General features: G+C 40.2%; 1 protein-coding gene across 1 annotated transcript in view; it reads right to left on the minus strand.

Annotated features, from left to right (window-relative positions):
• LOC118781647 (polypeptide N-acetylgalactosaminyltransferase 18-like) overlaps positions 1-19,567 on the minus strand; it is a 72,305-nt gene that overhangs the window by 12,218 nt on the left and 40,520 nt on the right. Inside the window, exons 7-9 of the mRNA XM_036534655.1 lie at positions 17,522-17,707; positions 15,543-15,680; positions 9,867-9,962 (exon numbers count right to left, since the gene is read on the minus strand). Of these exons, the coding sequence (XP_036390548.1) occupies positions 9,867-9,962; positions 15,543-15,680; positions 17,522-17,707 (420 nt within the window). The remainder of the gene's footprint in view (positions 1-9,866; positions 9,963-15,542; positions 15,681-17,521; positions 17,708-19,567) is intronic.

Consider the following 19,567-nt stretch of genomic DNA (forward strand, 5'->3'; position numbering starts at 1 on the left):
GCTGCACTGGTGGCTCAGCACAAAACTGTTGTTTTTTTTTACAAATACTTTTTTTGTATTCTATTTTGTTGCATTATATTGTTTTTGTCCATATATACACCTGTCGCTTTTGCGTTGATACAGTACGATGCCAAACACTTTTGGAAGTGCAATCTTCACTCAAATCTGACTTTCTATCATCGACATTGTGGAACGAATGAGGTAGCCTCGCCTGCCCCCCTCTCCCTCTTTGTTTACAAAGACGCCAGAGGAAGAGAACCAGGAGAGGCAAGCGAGCTGGAGTCTTATGCTGAACACAGAAGAGGTGTTCTAACCCTCCTCTACCCAGTGTCCTGCTAGCCAACTTTCAATCTCTGGACAATCAGTTGGACAAACTCCATGCTAGAATCAGATTTCATTGGGACATGGCAAATTGTAATGTACTCGTGTTCACTGAGACATGACTTGATGCAATGGTCCCAAACTCGGCCATCACGCCTATCGGATTCACAGTTCACCGCCAGGACAGAATACTGGTCTCCGGCAAGAGTAAAGGTGGATGTTTTATGATCAACTCCCACTGGGGCACTGACATCTCAGTTCTAGCAGCACACTGCTCTCCAGTTTTGGAACTCTTAACAATTAAACTTCACCCATTCTATCTGTCAAGGGAATTTAGCGGGGTTATTCTTACCATTGTCTACATTCCTCCGCAAACGGACAAATCACATGCTTTGGATATACTGTATGAGACTATCAATGGACTCAAGAATTCACATCCTGAGGCTGCTTTCATTGTTGTTGGGGACTTCAACAGGACAAACATGTGGTTAGTTCTCCCGAAATTCCACCAGCACATTGATTTCCCCACGTGAAATGAGCAGACTCCGGACTATTGTTATTCAACACTTAATGACAGCTTCAAACCCCTCCCCCACCCTACCTTTGGAAAATCTGGCCATATTAGCATTCTACTGCTGCTAGCTTACAGACAAAAAAATGAAACAAGAAAAACCGGTTACCAGAGCGGTCCATCAGCGGAGTGAAGAGGCCTTCAACATGCTACAAGACTGTTATAATACAACTGACTGGCAGATGTTCCTAGACACAGCAGAGGGTGACATCAATGAATACACAGACTCCGTGATTGGCTACATCAATAAGTGCACAGATGATGACATCCATAAAATCACAGTCTGTGCATTTCCCAACCAAAAGCCCTGGGTCAACAGTGAAGTGAGAGCCATGCTGAGAGCATGTTCTGCAGCCTACAACTCTGGCAATCTGATGGCCTACAGGAAGTCCAGATATAACCTCCAGAAAGCCATCAGACAGGCAGAGAGAAACTAGAGTGGAAACTAGGCAGAGTGGAGTTGTGCTACCAGAGTTTGGACATCAGGTTTATGTGGAGTGGCCTATGCACCATCACGGACTACAAAGGGAGCAAAAGGAACATTCTGGGATCATCTGCCTCGCTACCAGATGAGCTCAATACCTTTTATGCTCTCTTTGAAGCAAACAACACCACTCCTGCAGTGAAACTCCTGGCTGACTCAAACTGCTCTCCACTAGGCTTGAGAACAGCAGATATGAGCAGGTCCTTCAAAAAGGTCATCTCCAGGAAAGCACCTGGACGTGATGGCATCCATGGCTGTGTACTGCAGGCATTTGCCAGCCAACTAGCAGAGGTATTCACAGACATATAATAATAACTGCCGGGGCGGCATGTATGTATAATAAATAATATAAAACTGTATAAGATGACTATGGGTAGAATTTTGGACAGCACTAGGTTCCTGTCAAAATGTACTGTTTATCATTTTGAAGCACAATGTTTTGCCAGTCCATACTGAGGGTTGCTTGAGAACACCTTCAATACTTATTGATAACAAAGTGCCTTGACAAGCCCTAAAATTCCTCACAATAGGAGGCAGTGTTGAGCTCAACCATTCTGTTTCCTCCAGTCAGGGAGTACTGTATTCATCTCAAGCATACTACACTGCATACATAAGTATTATGCAAATGTGTTTTTAATAAAAATATTTTAATAAACACAAAAATATTTTAATAGACACAACGTTATAAGTGATCCCAATTCATTCCTTGCAGGAAAAGTAAATGTTATATAAAGAAAAAGATTTTTATGTTACAAGGGGAAAATATACTGATTTTTTCCAAAAAGTAGGTGTGCACAATTATTATGGAACTGGGAAATACATTATGTTTTTTCAGTTTATTTTATAAACAAACCACAAAAAAAGTCTTTTAACATGATTATAAATAATAATTATGAAATAAAGCAACGAATTGAGTAGTTTAACAGCTAATAAAAACATTTTTACTCTTGGAAATACATTTATTTGCCAATATAGCCACCTTTCTTTTAATACACTTCTATTAGTCTCATATCCATGCATTCTGTCAGTTTTTTAATGTGATTGCACCCAATTTTAGCTGAAGCAACCAAGAGAGATGCCCACAGGCTGTTCAGAGATGTGTACTGCTTTCCTTGACTGTAAATCTCCCTCTGGAGGGCCCACAGGTTTTCAGTTGGGATCAAATCAGGTGAGCAAGGGGGCCAAGTCATCATTTCACCATCTTTGAACCCTTTGCTGGCTAGCCAATCTCTGGTGTACTTGGATGCATGGTATGGAGCATTGTCTTGCATTAGTATCATGGACCTTTTGAATGATGCTGGCTTCTTCTGGTACCACTGCTTGAGGAAGGAGGCCTCCAGAAACTGGCAGTAGTTTTTGGAGTTCATTTTAAATCCATCTTCCACTCAAAATGGTCCAACCAATTCACTGTTGATAATACCAGCCCAAATCATCATCCCTCCCCCACTTTGCTGGTGCTTCAGTTGAACTGGTGTGCGATGTCGATCAGAAATCCAGCCACGGGCCCACCCATCAGGTCCATTCAGTGTCACTCTCATCTCATCCGTCCACAACACCTTTGAAAAAATCTGTCTTCATGTATTGTTTTGCCCATTCCTGACGCTTTTGCTTGTGTTTTTTATTTAAGAGAGGCTGGTTTTCTGCCTTTCTGACCCTGCTAATCATGTGAAGCACCTTGTGCTTCTGCAGAGTCCAGGAAGGTTGCAGTTCTGGAAGATGATGGCACTTGAGACCAAAGGGTTCCTGGATACTTCCTGTTTAATTCTTCTCAAGTCTCTTGTGGTTAATTTGCATATTTTCTTCTCAACGCATTTTTTGCATCCCTGTGGACTCACACTCACAAATCTCTTGATTGTGCCATGATCACGAGTCAACATCTTTGCAATTTCAGTTGTTTTGAATCCCTCTGAAAGCCCGTTAACTATTTTTGCCTTTTCATCATCTGTTAGGTGTCATTCTCGCCCCATTTCCCAGCAGCAAAAAGTTGCCTAATAATTATACACACCTGAATTTAAGGCATTCCTCACTTTAGGCCACACCCTCTTTCAATAAAGCAATTAAGTCATTTGAAAATGTTTACACTGAGTGAATAATGAGGTTAATATCATATTTCAGTTGAAAATGCTATTGGAATGCTATTTCATTAGAGTATGGACTTGCATAATAATTATGTACACACTGTGTAGACTTTCCACTGTGTAGACTTTACAGAAGCTGACTTGTCCAGTCAGCTTCTGTAAGATCTCAACACAGCAATATGTAAGTTTTGAACCTTAATACAGGATTCAAAACAGAGCACGGTATAAACACTGGCACACTAATAGAGGCTTTCATCAATATTTCTGGGCCTGGATATTGATCTTGGGAAACTCTCTGTTCTTATTGCTCTAGTGCTGTTGTGTGGCAGTGTTTCCCACCTACCTCCCAAATCTTTTCAATGTTATTTGTATTCAGTTACTTGAAAAGCCTAAAAATGTTTGAACTCTGGTGGATTCTGAAAGTATTTTGGACTCCCTGTGAGACACTGCCACTCAGAAATGAGTTTTCATCTTTTTTCTTCAGAGGAACCACGTAAAACAAAATAATTGCAAATAAATACAATCAGCAGCAAGAAATAATATAGCCACTACATGGACAGCCCTCATATTGAGGGTCAAATATGGTTGGTAAAACAAAATCTTTACAGGGGAATAATGGGGAGATGGTTTATATGTGATATAAACAACAATAATGTCCCTCTTCACCATGGAGAAACTTAATTGGGGTTCTCTGTTTTTGAAGAGGATAACATTTATTGCACAAGAGCTTCCCATTTGTATTATCCAAACACAATGCATCACTGGCTAAATGACTGTACAGAGGATATCCTTTGAAAGCCAGGGCTGATGAATTGCACATTACTCTCCGCCATTGACTAATCCCTCTGCAATTAACGCAGCAAGTACTGTTTGGCTAATGGAATCCTCTCTGTCTTTCTCTCCCTCAGCCACATCCCATTTCTATTCATGAATCAGGGCCGGCAGGCAAGGTGGAGACAGTGCCTCAAAATAAGCATGGCGTCTCTGATACTGAGAGTAATGAAGGAGGAGAGCACTGGACTGTGGAGGTGGCTGAGGTGTCAGGAGCGATCAGTCATTTTCTCTCCCACTTACCAGTGGGCTAATGCAATGTGTGATCATTTTGTTGGTCACTGGGCTATGGACTTACATCTTAAGCCTGGACCTACGTCGTAAGAAATCACTTGAAATAATGTAGATGCACCTGTGTCATGGTACTGCAACTGACTGGTACCCATGCCAGCTGCTCCATGCTGCAACATTAACTTTGTGTTGTAGCCAGGGTAAATCCTGAGAGGAGTCACAATCCAGACTGAAATAGTCATGTGAAAAAAGCTCACATTGGTTGTGATCCCCAGGGTAGAAAATCTGACATAACCTTTCCTCCTTGCGAAATATATCAACTGGTCAGGAAAAGGAATGAAAGGCACAACAATGCCTTCTGGGAAATGTAGGTGGAACAAGGCCTTGAGCTTTGATGCCACACGTAAAGACCAGAGAGTGATTTTAGTTAACATTTTGATGAAGTCATCTTCATGCACAATCACCACATTGTAATTTACAGTAGCTGTTATCCTTATTTGTCACAAACTGAAAGGCTTATGATGCAGGCTTGTTCTGTTTAATCCGCAAATCCCTAAATAGATATGGATTTAAATAGAATTGGAAACCTTTAAAAGGAAATACATTAAAGACATCAGAAAGAAAGCAAGCACCAGACATGGCCGCAGCAGATGTGCCTGTAAAGGAATCCTTCTCATGCTTGGGGCTATAAATGCACTGAGAATGTTGTGCAGCACGGATTCAGTCCACTCCCTGATACTATTTGGGCCCATGTGTAAGAATATACCCATTATCAAGTCAGGATGTGGATTAGAAAATGAATGAGTGCCTCAGGGATCCCAACATCCCAGAAATGGGAAAGCAAGAAGAAGAGTGGTTGAACACTGAGCCTGACTACAGTACTGCACGGCAGCAGGGACATCACCTCTCTGAAGCCACTAAACACCCTGAAAGGGGCAGCCAGCCCCTCTGAAACAGGTCTTAGACTTCTTACTTTCTGTCCTTGGATCAAGCCCTAGAGTGTTCTAGGTCATGTGACCAAGAGAGGACAGAGGCAATCTGTTCCAATAAGCAGTTCCCCTACCAGAGAGAGGGCTGAACCGTGATCTTAGATTTGATAGGCAAGCTGCCTGAAATTCACTATGTGAGGCCTCAAATTGCAAAAGCTGTTATAGATGGGGGATTCGTAAACCATACTATTGAGGCTCAAATGTGCTGAAAGGGTTGAGTCAAAATAAAGGAGCATAAAGGATTTTTTCCAGGGCCAAAACTACTCACAGGCCATGATCTCTTTATAAAGCCTCAACTACATTCCCTCGTTCAAATACACACCTGTTTGGCAAAATCTACAGGGATAAATTAGGCCTTGTGGTGCCAGAAGGGGTAGTGTGTGGCCCGATGAAGAAGCTGTCCCACATTTCTTCAGCTGCTGTTATACATTTGTGCCATTTCCAAACACCAGTGGGCTTTCAGGACCTGGGATAGCGGCTGTCTCGCCTACAGCTGAGGTTGACTGCTAACGTTCTGACTGCTAAAATGTGATGCTTGCTGCCTTCTTCAGATTAGCTCTAAACACAGCACCTGTGGTGTTTTTTGAGTAGAGAACCATATGGACACAGCTACTAAATATTCCACCACTCCAAACTCTGCAGACTCATTTTTGTAAGCCTGTACTGGGCTACCTCCTTGGCTATGTTGCTCCTTCAACTATTTTAATTTGTCTCATCCAGTTGTGGAACACAAAACAATCATTGGCTGATTCATCTTTATTTTTATGCGTGCTCTTGTCCTATCACCACCAGAACCACACCCACCCCTGTGCCATAGAATTAATTAATTTTGAAAAGATGAAGGTGCTTGCTTCAATCCAAACAATCTAATAGTTTAGTAGTATCCAGCACATAAAAGCTATTTGTGAATGTGGAATATTTCACAGATGGAACACAAGTGTAGATGAACCATTGATTACCTTACACCTTCAGACCAATCACTGCATTTTGTTTTGTGATTTGTTTTCCTTGATTAACAAGAGTGCAAATTATCTAAATAATCCCAAGTAAAATCAAGTTAAGTTCTAAATTAAGTTCTAAAGGACAACACTTACCTTAAACAAGTAAACTGCCATATAATTGTATATCACACAGTGCAAAGCTTTGAGAGCAAACAAATGGTGCTTGTTTATAAGCATTTAAATGCCAGGGATTGCACAGAGAGCTTTACAGTGTCGACCTGCCATGACTGTGGGGATTAAGATTGAAGAGTGAATCTATTCACCTGATCAAATAATCTGTGGATATGTGCAAATGCTGCATACTTTTGTTGTGATGCAAAAAATATATTAAAACAAGATTAATTTTAAGATAAGATTCATATTCTTCAATAATAATGAAAAGGCTGATAGAAATAGTCAATTTAAAAGTACAATTTCTGCTTCCTCTATATTGAGCTGGGGAGCTAGCATTGTGTAATAATGCGTGATACTACTATGCTCCAATATTATGGTGAGGTTGCTTGTCACTTAGTTGAATATCTCACAGTTGCTGGTATATAGGTGAATTATGGGGATTAACCAGCTAGTTCTAGCATCACTAATACGGCATCCATTCACACAGGCTGCCAGAGATAAAGACCAAGATGTCAGTATGATTATAATATATTCCTTTCTGTGATTTAAATATTGCATCTTGGGAGTAACTGTTCAACTATTAGACTAAATGATTAGACGTTTATTTGCTTGTATCTGTACTCATGTTTGTATTAATGCAATTTACTGTATTTTGGAGTCAGCAAAACAAGCTATAAAGATAATTAGCTAGTGGTGGCTCATGCTGATTTAATCAACTCAAGTCTTCAGTGGGTAATATAACTTTCTGTACTGTGGATGCTCTGCAAAAGTCATCATTTCCTGTCCTAAACTGAAAAACTGAAGATTTTTTATCCATGGCAAAACTATAACTTCCATTGTTCTCACGTGAGTGTGTCAGATAAGATAAGCAATATGTGTTGGTGATCGCTTTCCATGGAGCAAAATGAACAGCTGCCTGTCGTCACTAAGAGTCAATAAGCAATCAGCTGGGGAGAGAAGTCAATGAGCAGCACAGGTTTACACATTGACAGAGCCATCCGTACTGCCAGGCTTTGAGCAGCGGTATTGAGTCTATGCTCTGGACAGAATAACAATGATTTTGTACCAAGTACAATTAATACTCTTGTCTGTCACCAACTGGGTCACAGCTTCAATGATCTTTAATGATCAGGTCTGGAACCCACCCATTTACGAAGACAGCAGGTTTAATTTGAAAGCCTATATTATTATGCCTGGTCCAGCCAAGGTGCTTTGACATTCAAGGTCAATAGAGATATAATGTTATGCTTGGTTTATGCGTGGTTGGCATTTTCCCTCACCTATCTCCGGGATAGCACAGCTACATAATGAAGTTTCACAAAAAATTCAGATTCTGTGCTTTTGGAACAATATGTTTTTTTATTGCCACTACAGTGCTGAAATAACCTATTTAGGGAAAAAAATGTATGGAAATTGACTGTGATAGTGAAGCATTAAAAAGTGACAGCGCAGCAGTTTTGCAGAGCTATGGCTACATCAGTCTGGCAGTTTGACCCAAATAGAACAGCGGTGTGGAGAGCTGTCCCAGGTAACATTAAATTATAAGGTGTCCCCTAACTGGAGGCCACGTTGTCAAGACAACTCTCCAAACTGCACTGTTTTGCTTTTTCTGTGTATTGACTGCTGTCTGTCTGGGGACTGTGACATCACAGTTTTATGTGTGGAACAATATTTATGCATTTAAACTTTGCAAAGTTACTGCATGGAAATAAAAAAGTCAATACTATTAAAAGTTGACAAATACTCTCTGATGCATCATCCCAGTGTCCTTCCAAAAGAAAATAATACTATTGCCCTGAAGGATGATTAAAGGCAATCAAGGGGTTGACAGGTTACACAAAGGACAAATGTATAATAACACATGTAAAAACATGTATTTATACAAATATATAGAAAGGGATACAGACATACATATGTATCAGCGTGTATCTGCACAGTATATAGAGTAAGCTTGTCAACAAACTTCATTTTACTCTCTAAACTGAAAATCTGCCAACAGCCAACTAAAAGTAATAGTAGTTTTGGATCTCTGTGCGGCATGTCTTTACATGACCTTTTTGCTACTTTATGCTTTACCTTTAATGTTACTTTTAGTTTCTATGACACTGCTCTTTACCACACAACTGTGATTACTAATGCCCCTAATCATTTTGAAGTGTAAAGCTACCGCTAAAAATGTTACATTGTCAAGGTTTTATTAGCCACCTTTCTATGTAATTCCAACTCCTGGAACATCTCTTCATTCTTGTAACTATTCTACTGACAAACAACAGCAACAACAACACCACAGGCTACAAAGCCTCAATGCACAGAATTAATCTTAATTTTTAAGAGTGTCAGCCACTAAATATACACATGCATCTTAATTAGAATATTTTTGTTAAACCATTCTTCCTTTAGCCTATGCCAATACATAGATAGAGTGACAGGAGTGCAAGATTTAATTGGAGTAATTACACTTTACCGAGCATCTAGATCCTTCAAACTCAGAAATATGCTGCAGGTTCACACTCTAGATATGACCATACTTACGTTTTATGATCGGATTATGATTTTTCTATAAATGTATTATCATTTTCACCTTTGGTCACGATTTTTCGTCTTATTATAACTTAATTTTTCTATTACACACCTTGAATTTAATTTAATTAAATTGAGCACTGTGTACCATAAAATTTATGTTGAACACATTCACATTAATGTTTAATACATTCTCTGAAAATGATCCAAAACATATATAAATATACAATAGTCTGGATAGAAGACCTCTTTAGGGTATTATTTCATAAGGTTTTGGGTCTATTCCAGAGGCCCAGCCTGAATGATATTGAGCGTTTGTGAGTTGGGCTTACTTAGAAATTAAAACATACAAGTCAATATGTATTCCAATTAATATAGCTATCAACAGCCATATATGCAGAGACAATGAGATATTATCATTGTCTAGAGTGATTAGTGAATGAATGCAAAACCAAAGGCATTGAAAGAATGAAAGCTCATGACAAATGAAGTAGGTTCCTTTTGTTCCTCAGGTAATGTAGCAGCCACACTTTTAATTCCCCATCAGTTTACCTGCAGAGTTTCTAGTGGTTTGAGTAAGAGACACAGAGGCCATTTTAAAGCACCTGCTACACACAGCACTGATCACACACTTTCTTGGGAAGCCAAGGCAGAGTCAAGCAAGCAAAGCCTCAAAAAATGATGAAGTGACATGCACAGAAGCAATTTTCAAGGACTGGCACTGACCTGGGGTGTCATCCCGTGACAAATGTACAGTATCGGGACATTGTCGGTGTCTGGACCCTGATCCAAACACAGGTCACTCTTGAGGGAGTTCTTCAGCTGGAAACAGAGAGAGAGAGTAAGGGAGGAGCATGATCTACAGTCATAAGGTAGTCCAAATGAGAAGTCTCTGGGGAGGAGAGACAGAGATTAAACCCCCTGCAACATGTCTCTCCTACAAAGTGGACGCACAGAATAGGTGGAACTATCAATTGGGCTTATATAAAGTAATCGAAAAAAGCTTCTCTCAACAGCAAAAGAACACAATTGGTTGAGAACTCTTAGTCTTTGATAGCACCACCTTTTTGTAAGAAAACCTATACAACCTTCCACAACTTCCTTTTGGTTATAACTGTGCATGAATTTGGTTTTTCTGTAACATAGGAATGAGAAGTCATAACAAGAAAACAGTGATCATTGAACAGTGCATAGTTGTTTTGTGTGACAGACTGTGATAAAAAGCACTACAAACCAGCAGTGTGTGATATATCCGATGGCAATCGTGGGGGTCCCCCCTACCCATAATACCTGCCAACATTTGTTTCAAAATAAGGGAGGTTTTTTCAGCGGGAGGAGGGGGGGGGGGTTGTGGATAGTAAATAAATAAGTAAATAAATAATTGTATGTAGTATGTGGATTGTGTGTGTAGATTGTGTTTCATAGACGATAGACGATCTGGCAACTTGGGTAACGTCAGCCAACGTCAGCCAAACATACAAATCTTACGGATCCTTGTAATAAAGTTTGGCATGTGCTTTATTTTATGAAAACCTGCGCATGTCTTTTGACCACAACTTTTGCTACCTATCAAATACCGCATTGATTTCAAAATACTTCTCCTTACATTTAAAGCTGTAAATGGGCTTTAAATGGCTTGCCCCTCCCTATCTTAAGGACCTTCTCCGCCCATATACTCCACAACGATCTCTACGTTCCCAAAGTGCAGGACTTCTCATTGTTCCAAGAGTGGGTAAAAGTACTATAGGTGGTAGAGCCTTTTCGTACCTGCCCCGAGGTTCGGGGAGCAGACTCTCTCTCCGCCTTTAAGTCTAGGCTAAAGACGTATCTTTATTTCAAACACGGCACGGTGCTGACATTGATCATAGAGTCTCTGGTGGACTAAGTGGTCATTGCTGTCACTATATCATGGCCTGGGTACTCTGTGTTCAGCTGATCCGGCTGTGGTCTGGTATTGACTGCCTTAGGGTCACCCTCGTGATTGTGCTGGCCCCTTGCCTCTCCTCCCCTAGGTATGCTGCCATAGTCCTTATCTGCTGGGACTTTTCCCTATTATGCACATGCATCCCTCTTCCCCCCTCTGTTCCCCCCTTTGCCTTTATGCCTTTTTGTTTCCATTCCCACACTTAACATCCACTAATCACTGTTCTCTGTTTGTTTCCTGCCCGGAGCTGTAGCTCAAGCGTCACACCCTGACTTCCAGTCCTGCCACCTCACTACCCTGCCCGTCAAGCAAACTGCGCGCTAAGAACCGAACAGTCCTGCTACCTCACTGCCCTGCCCATCAAGCCAACTGCGTGCCAAGAACCGGGCATTATAGGATAGATTTCATAATTACTATGTTGTTAATTACTGCTGTCTATCTAACCCAAATGTCTTAAAGTACATTGTACAACTTTAAGACCCTCTCTAATTCTATCTGCCCAGCTGGGTTCTGCTCAAGGTTTATTCCTGTTAATTGGGGAGTTTTTCCTTGCCACCGTTGCCTTAGGCTTGCTCTCAGAGGGTCTCAGGCCTGGGATCAATGTAAAGCTGCTTTGTGACAACTTGTGTTGTAAAAAGCGCTACACAAATAAAATTGAATTGAAATTGAATTGAATTGAACTTTTGAATCATTGCAATGAAAAGCAAATACATTATTTTCTGTTTATTTTTCATACAAAGTGGGATGTAATGTCAGCCCTATGTTGGAGATAATGCAGAAATTTCAATGCTGTGATTTCAAAAACTGGATTACTCGCCAACACTTTGTCGCAAACAACTAGTATCATCAGAAAGGGTAAGTTCTGCTCTTCATTTTGATATGCGGTACACTGTGAAGCGATAGGGGCTTTGTGACTTATTGAACCGAGAAGCAGGAGTGTGAAAATGTGTGAAGAATTAGTAAAGATATTACTTTGCAGAAGTTTGATCTGTCTTCATACCGTGATTACTTCATGTACTTCATGTACATACAAATATGTGACTAGCATCATTAAAAAGCTCCAGTTCTGCTCTTTCTTGTAATATGTGTTCCATATCTATGCAATGACGAGTTCATGAGTAATTCAAACAAGAGTAATGGGTGTGGAGATGGACACAGAGCTGTATGCAGATTGTAACTATGATTAAATTTGATGTAAATTCAAAATTATTTTTCTCGCCAACACTTTGTCGCATAGACAAGCAACTAGCATCATTAGTGATGAATACTTTGTGAGCAATTCAACTGAGAAGAAGGGATGTAAATTTGGATGCAGGCTGCGTCTGTCAGGCTTTAAGGGTTAAAAGACATTTTTAGTGACAATTGCAAGTGAGAAATAATTTTTTAAAGATTTTTCCAGAGACCCCCCAAAATTTTGCTGTTGAGGCTTTCAGGGGGTCTCAAGTGTCAATCAAGGGGTCTCAGACCCCCCCGAGACCCCCCGTATTTCGCAGCTAACACAATGGTGCAACACGTGTAACTTCACTTTTATTTAGCAGTAATGATGCAAACATACTGTGTCTTATGTAGGATATTTACTGTGCATGCTTTTGTTGAGGCGCATGCCCACATAAGTAAGATGCATCCCATCACAGAGAAAGCAGAGCTAATGATTTCCTGTGAACACGTGAATAGAAAACTATTGCTCAAGGGCTGTCTGAGTGTGACTAACGCTACTCGTCAAGCAAATATTGGGTGATCTCAGTTCAGCTGCTGAGGAAAAATATGCTTACAGTCCTATTATGTTTCATGGAGGTGATCTTGGCTGGGTGTTACGCTTGTATTAGGCTCATGAGATGGAATAGGTAATGCTTCTCGTTTGTCTCACAGAAAACTGTATTTCTGCAATACGTGATTGTTGTTGGCATTGAGATTCTGCTTAATTTTCCAAATGCTCATGTTTATAAGTCCAACTTTTAAAGCATGCAGACACTGGATTGGGTTACTATTGTAAACCTGCTTCTTAATTATGAACCTCCTTCCCATGAGTCCCCGGCATAGGATGAATGACATTCAGAAAACTCATGACTGATGGCTTTAATCCAGGAATGAAAATGGGGAATAACCTCTCTATCATTTATTACACAGTTGCGATTCTAAAAATCAGTGTGCAGCCTTATTCTGATCAAGCCCCACAGTGCCATCTCATGAGTTTCATTCCACATACGATTGGTGCGCTCATCAAACTCTGCCACTGAGCATCACGAGGTTGGTTATTTTTGTTCCCCCACATTCCCAGCTAACTTTTAATAAGGCTGACCTATTTTCCTAACCTGTCCTACCTTTTAATTGCCTCTGCGGAAGTGCACAAGATGAAATCAAGCATGGAATTAAGACTGCACCAATAGCATGGATTATTTAAGTGCTGCAGCTGGCAACATACTGGCATGTTATGGATAAGTACACATTTAGTTTACATAGAGCTGGTGTGCTCTGATGGCTGCATGCAGATGCAAAAGAGTCAGGGGAGATTTGACTTAGGGTTTTTAAATTTTTAAAAGGAATAAATAAACTATACTACAAAAGCTATTTTAAGATCTGGTTCTGTCAGCACGACAAGAGGATATAGGTGGAAATGAGTTAAATGTAAAATTCATACTACTACTACTAGGTCGCATTCTTTCTCTCAGAGAGTTTAATGATAGCTTGCCAGGATTTTGTAAGGGAAGCAGAGACAATTGTGTGTGTGTTCAAGATCAGGCTTGACACAGACTTAGAAACACTCTAGACTGCAGATAAAATGACGAGCCTAGCTGGGCTGAATAGCGTGCTCTTGTTATTAAACTCCTATTTGGTGCTGCTGTTTCAGTAGGATATTCAGTCAGCTGTGGCGCAGGCAGAGGGCTGTAAGCATGTCACAGTGGGCAAGTGTGGCTCACAGATTTCACTTTTGTGAGGAAAAACGTGTATGTGTACGTGTATGTAGCTAATTTTAGCTTTGAGGAAACAGCGATTTAACATAAAAAAATATAGCAAATGGGGTGGTGAAAACTACAAGAAGCTTAATAACGCTAAAGAAAACATAACAAACCATGTAACGTAGACTAACACGTGCTATATAGCATAAAATAAGTTACATGCGAAAGGGTTAAGATGACCTGCTGTGTTTTGGTGTTTTTGTGCAGCAGTTAAACAGCTAAGATTCTCATAGCCTTTCCAATTCCACGCACCCTTGCTGGTCCCAAACAACAAGCACTCCCAGCAGTAGAGCTTCTTGTGTCAAACTCAGCCTGTAAGCCAAGTGTATCGTTCCCAGTTGCTAGCCTGAAAATGACAAACATAGCCTGCTTTTGCAGGTTGGGCGGCCTATTTAAACAACGTCCATCTTTTCATTGAACAGTCGTCTTGAAAAGGGTACTGATAAAAAATCCACGACAATATCATCACCAGCTGTTGCCATTTTCGACGTCGGCTATCAATCACTAGTTAGCACTGAGCTAGATCTCTTGTCTGAGCGAATGAGTGGGTCTTCTAGAATACCCTGGAGCCGTGGGAAAATCTGAAAGAATACGCCCATTGGCTACAAATCCAAATATGATTGGTTCATACGTTGGAAATTCATGTCGAAAATTGGGGGTAGCACTGGGCACGTTGCTGGACCCAGAGGGCGTCCTGAACATAAAAATTTGATTGGCTGATGATTCTGTCACTAATGCTTGTTATAAATCAGATGTGTGGTCTTTCAACAAAAGGCTAGCAGTATCTGTAGTGCTTGCCCCAGCGAGCTGAAATCACTGTGAGGTGTTTAAGTGACTTTTTTGATGTAGGATATTCCAGTTAAACCTCAACAAAACTAACCATAAGCAATTTTGTGGACATTACACTAATGAAACTGATAACTAAATACTCAAGAAAGACATTTTACACACACTTGATTTTATTTTTTATAGGGTCAGCAGAGAAGGCCCTGCTGGCCCTGATGGCCCACCACTGGTTACCTCTCCTTTTCCAAAGTCTGAAAACTGCAAGCACTTGTGATGTTTCTGTTTTTCTGCCTCAAATTTAGCATGCTAACACTCATGGTATATGTACAGAATAATACTAGGATAGACACGCTTGTCACTCACAGTCCATACCTTGAAAAGTGCTGGGGTACAGGGGTGATCACTGACAGTAAACACATAGAATAGTGCTGAGGTAGAGAGATGATCACTCAGAATCATGCTGGTTTCCCAGCTGCTCCTGTTTTTGCTGCAGCCATACAAAAGGATTTGCGCAATGGATTATTACATGTGTTCTGACTGGGTTTTATTTTAGGAAGTAGCACAATGAGTTATGTTGTGAAAACACCTCTGTATTTCTGTATTTTGTTAATTACACAGATTGTTGCAGAAAACCATTCTAGTTTCGAGATCTAGATTTAACCTGGTCAGGCAAACACCTGCTGAGCTTCACCAGAGCTGAAAGCCATTTGAAATCAAGTAAAAGTAGGAGCTCACCACTCCATAGGCGATGGTGTCTGTGTACATTCTCATCTCAGAGTAGACGTTGACAAGGTACCACCGAAACGTTTTGCACTGCAGTCTCTTCCTCAAGGCCTTTCTCTCTGCGATATCCCCGATGTCGATCCCAGAATCCTACAAAAACGTGTACGAGTTGGTCTTAGTCTCTATACATGCATACATGTGTATAAATAGTTTAAGAGTTTTTTTACTCAATTGCACACTATACCAAGTCTGATTGTAATTACAGCTTAGAATATTAAACTGTATAGACTAGCAAAAAGTCCCTCTTTTCACTGAAATCTGAAATCCATACAAAAAAACTGTTTAAGATCAGAATTTATGTTCTCTGTGGAGAACATTACGATCATAGATGTCTTCATTAGGAAGAGAATAATACAAGAAATAATTTTTTTATCCTGATATACAGTACCAGTCAAAAGTTTGGACACAACTGTTATTCTTTATTTTTACTATTTTCCACATTTTAGAATAATAGTAAAGACATCAAAACCATGAAATAACACAGATGGAATTATGCAGTGACCCAAAAAAGTCTTAAATCAAAGCTATCTTATAATTTAGATTCTATAAACCAACTAAAAATATTTTTTAAGAATAATTTGTTTTGGAAAGAAATTCATACATAGGCATCACGTTTATTATTTATATTTTTCTAAGAAATAAATTTCAAGCATTTAAGCATAAGTCCTTAGATCAAAATGTCTTTGAATACATGTTTCCCATTATCTTAGTCAGATGTGTCGAAACTTCTGACTGGTACTGTATATTTTAAAATCAAGTACTGCAGGGGATACATCTGTGTGAGCCATGTGAGGGTGAAGATGGAGAGCTTTGACTGACACCTCTTAGGGGCATGCACTGTTTTCAGTGATATTTATTCTCAGTGGAATAGCCCATCATATCTTTGTAATAGCAGGCACTGTACCATTTCAGCTGGCTGCCCTGAATACAGTTGTCAACCCTCTGCTAATGATACACTGAGATATCTCCAGTGATGGAAACAAGGGGCAGGTGATCATTCATCTCCACTTTACGGCCTTCTCTCCTTCCACACCACTGCTGTCATTTCCACCCAAATTAGTGGACGGCTGGAGAGCTATTTACAGCATGAACGCAGTCAAGGCCAGTCAGAAAGGCAAGCAGTTTATCAACCCAAAATTAACTTTGGCCAAGTCACTAAGTCTCCCTGGAACCAGGGAGAGGCTGTGATGCATGACTGGGGACACTGGAGACCCTGAGAGCCGTTACTCAGAGCTGCACTAATGAGCGTTTAATGAAGAAACAATTAGCAAGCATTATGCTTCTTAATGAGGAGGGCTTTGAATGAGTTTGAATCTGATATTGGGAAGGCAGAGAAGAGTTTCACAGATCCAGATTCAATCTGTTAGAGAAGAGGCTTCTGTGATTTAAAATCAATAGAAATTTTGTTAACTTCTCTCTTTGTTGGAAACCTGTGTATCTGAACATCATACATCTGAAAACAGACTAAATAATAAAAGCAAACGCCAATGTAATCCACCATCTTAAATATCTCTAGTGTAATGTTTGCTAGACTGGCAGCAAGTGTTACAGGGAGATTTTAGTGATTGACAGCTTTTCGCTGGACAATTATGAGTTAGATAGGATAACAATGTCAGCTGCCAAGCCAGAGGAATCCCTGGGCTCTGTTCAATGCATAGAACAACTGCACCACAAAGCCACGTGCCAGGTTTTCTACTGGTTGCACTGAAGGATTTTCTGACACAGACCATGATGCCACAGTATGATTTGTGACACAACTGAACTTAATATTTATTGTACATGGGAAAACTGTACATATTGATAAAAACAGTGGAAACAGTTGTATTGTGTTCCTGAAAAAAACCTCAACGTGACACATCACACTTTATAGTGTGTTGCTTTAAAAGACCTCACCACAAATGAGCATGTTACACCCTTGTTACAGAGATTACCTTCTGGGGAATGTTCCAGGCCATGTAGACATGGCTCTTGAACTCATCCATCCACACCTCAGCCACCCTCAAGGCATTCCGGCGCACATGGGTTGTCAGGTCCTCCGTATATGGCTTGTGGGCCCGCTCAATGTGAGCAATTCGGGCACAGGGCAGGACCTCCACACTGCCCCCACACTGCCACACCTGGTATTAAAGAGAGAGACAGGCAAAAGGATTAAGAGAGAGACTGTACAACATAAAAGCACAAATATATTAGCAATCAATGAAACCAAAAACATTATGCTTTTTAAAAAAAGCAATAGCATTAAGACCAGATACTGTATTCACAAGACCACTTTACTGACTGAGCTGAAGAAACTCTGGACAGACTGTCAAGATGGTGATAATATGTCCTTTGATATCAGGCTATATTGTCATTAGCATGCAGGACATTTCTCAAAGTGTCACTCCAGTTTGTCTTGACACTTTAATCTGTGGAGTACTAAAAACACCATGGGGCCTTCGTAGTGCCAGTCATCATTGAAGGTTTCTCAACCAAGACATCTTATGAAGCATGTATAAACCCACATCACATCCCAGGATAATTACAGCTCTCCCCTGAAGGACACAACATAATTAAATCTAAGTCCCTCATCACTACAAGACAATTGTAATTAAGCAGCATAGAATTCTAAAACAGCATAGAACTCTAAACAGATCTAAGGGGTACCTATAAATTAAAAAATTTAACTTAATAGAGTCCAAATTGTCTCCTTCCACATATCATTTAACTGTGACTTTTTAAAACCAGAGCAAACAACAGTGTTATGGTAGGATAATGTATATTCATTGTTTTTGCCTTTACTCAATGTTGTTGCAGGACCTGCTTTGTGGCTCTGTTTGTGGGTTTTATGGAGGAAAACCTGAGATGATCTTTCACAGATTATAACTATATGTAAGCGTAACCAGATTTCTGTTTAAAGGACTGTTGTGTGTAACATCACTTCCTGTCCGTGCCAAAACCTCATCAGGATAGTCAGGGATTGACTCACATTGAAAAACAGCACTGTACTTTCATCTAGACCAACCCCCCACAACACATCCACATCCCACTGCCCCCTGCCCCCACACACTTGTTACTACTCAGTAGGCCTACCAGTGTTAGACTAGACTGTAGAACTACAGGTTGCTAGTGTTCATGCTGGCTGGCTACAACAGCTACAACGCTAACTAGCTAACATTACTCTTGCTCTGCCTCTTTTTGTAAATGGTATCCCACCTACAGAGTACATAAAGATAGAGGATATCTCTTCATATTGACTACACTAGATTCACATTGCATTCTCAAGTCCTAGCTGTAATTCCTTTATACGTACAATGCAGGAGTACTGTTACTGATTTGAAAAGCATTAAATTATACATGAAAAATCAATACCAGAGTATCAGCTATCAATGATCAAGTTTCATACACTTGTGTTATTATTATTATTATAATTATAATTATAATAATAATAATAATTATTATTATTAATTGTTATTAATGAGAATTTTAGCTGTACCTATAACACTGATTTAAAAATAAACTCAGTTCTGGTTGTACTGCAACAAAAATCGATGTGACTTGATGGACAAATAAATTAGGGCTGCAATTTTTTAATTTCAGCACAGAACTTAATGTGCAATCCTCATCATTACACACAGAGCATGTCCAAGTCAATGGTTTTTTATAAGTGAAGCTCATCTCTGCGGGAAAAATAACAGCCAGCGACAGTAACAGCATGTTGTGTCCCTTCAGGATGTAATAAAAAAGATGCTGGCACTGAATTTGAGGACACGGTGCAGCGCTCCAAAGCTGTGATAGCAGCTCAGCCGTGAGGTAATGCCTCTCACACTGAAGGCTGAGCACAGCACCTGACAAGGTTACCTGATTTATGCCTGACTCCACTTGATCAAAAGAGCAGGAAGTGGGAACCTGAGGACTGCTGTGCTGTTCTCAGCACTACCTTGGGCTGGGCTGGAGGAGTCACACCGCCCATCTCACCGCATCTCATGACATCACCTCTG

This window comes from Megalops cyprinoides, chromosome 8, assembly GCF_013368585.1.
Source record: "Megalops cyprinoides isolate fMegCyp1 chromosome 8, fMegCyp1.pri, whole genome shotgun sequence".
Lineage (NCBI taxonomy): Eukaryota > Metazoa > Chordata > Actinopteri > Elopiformes > Megalopidae > Megalops > Megalops cyprinoides.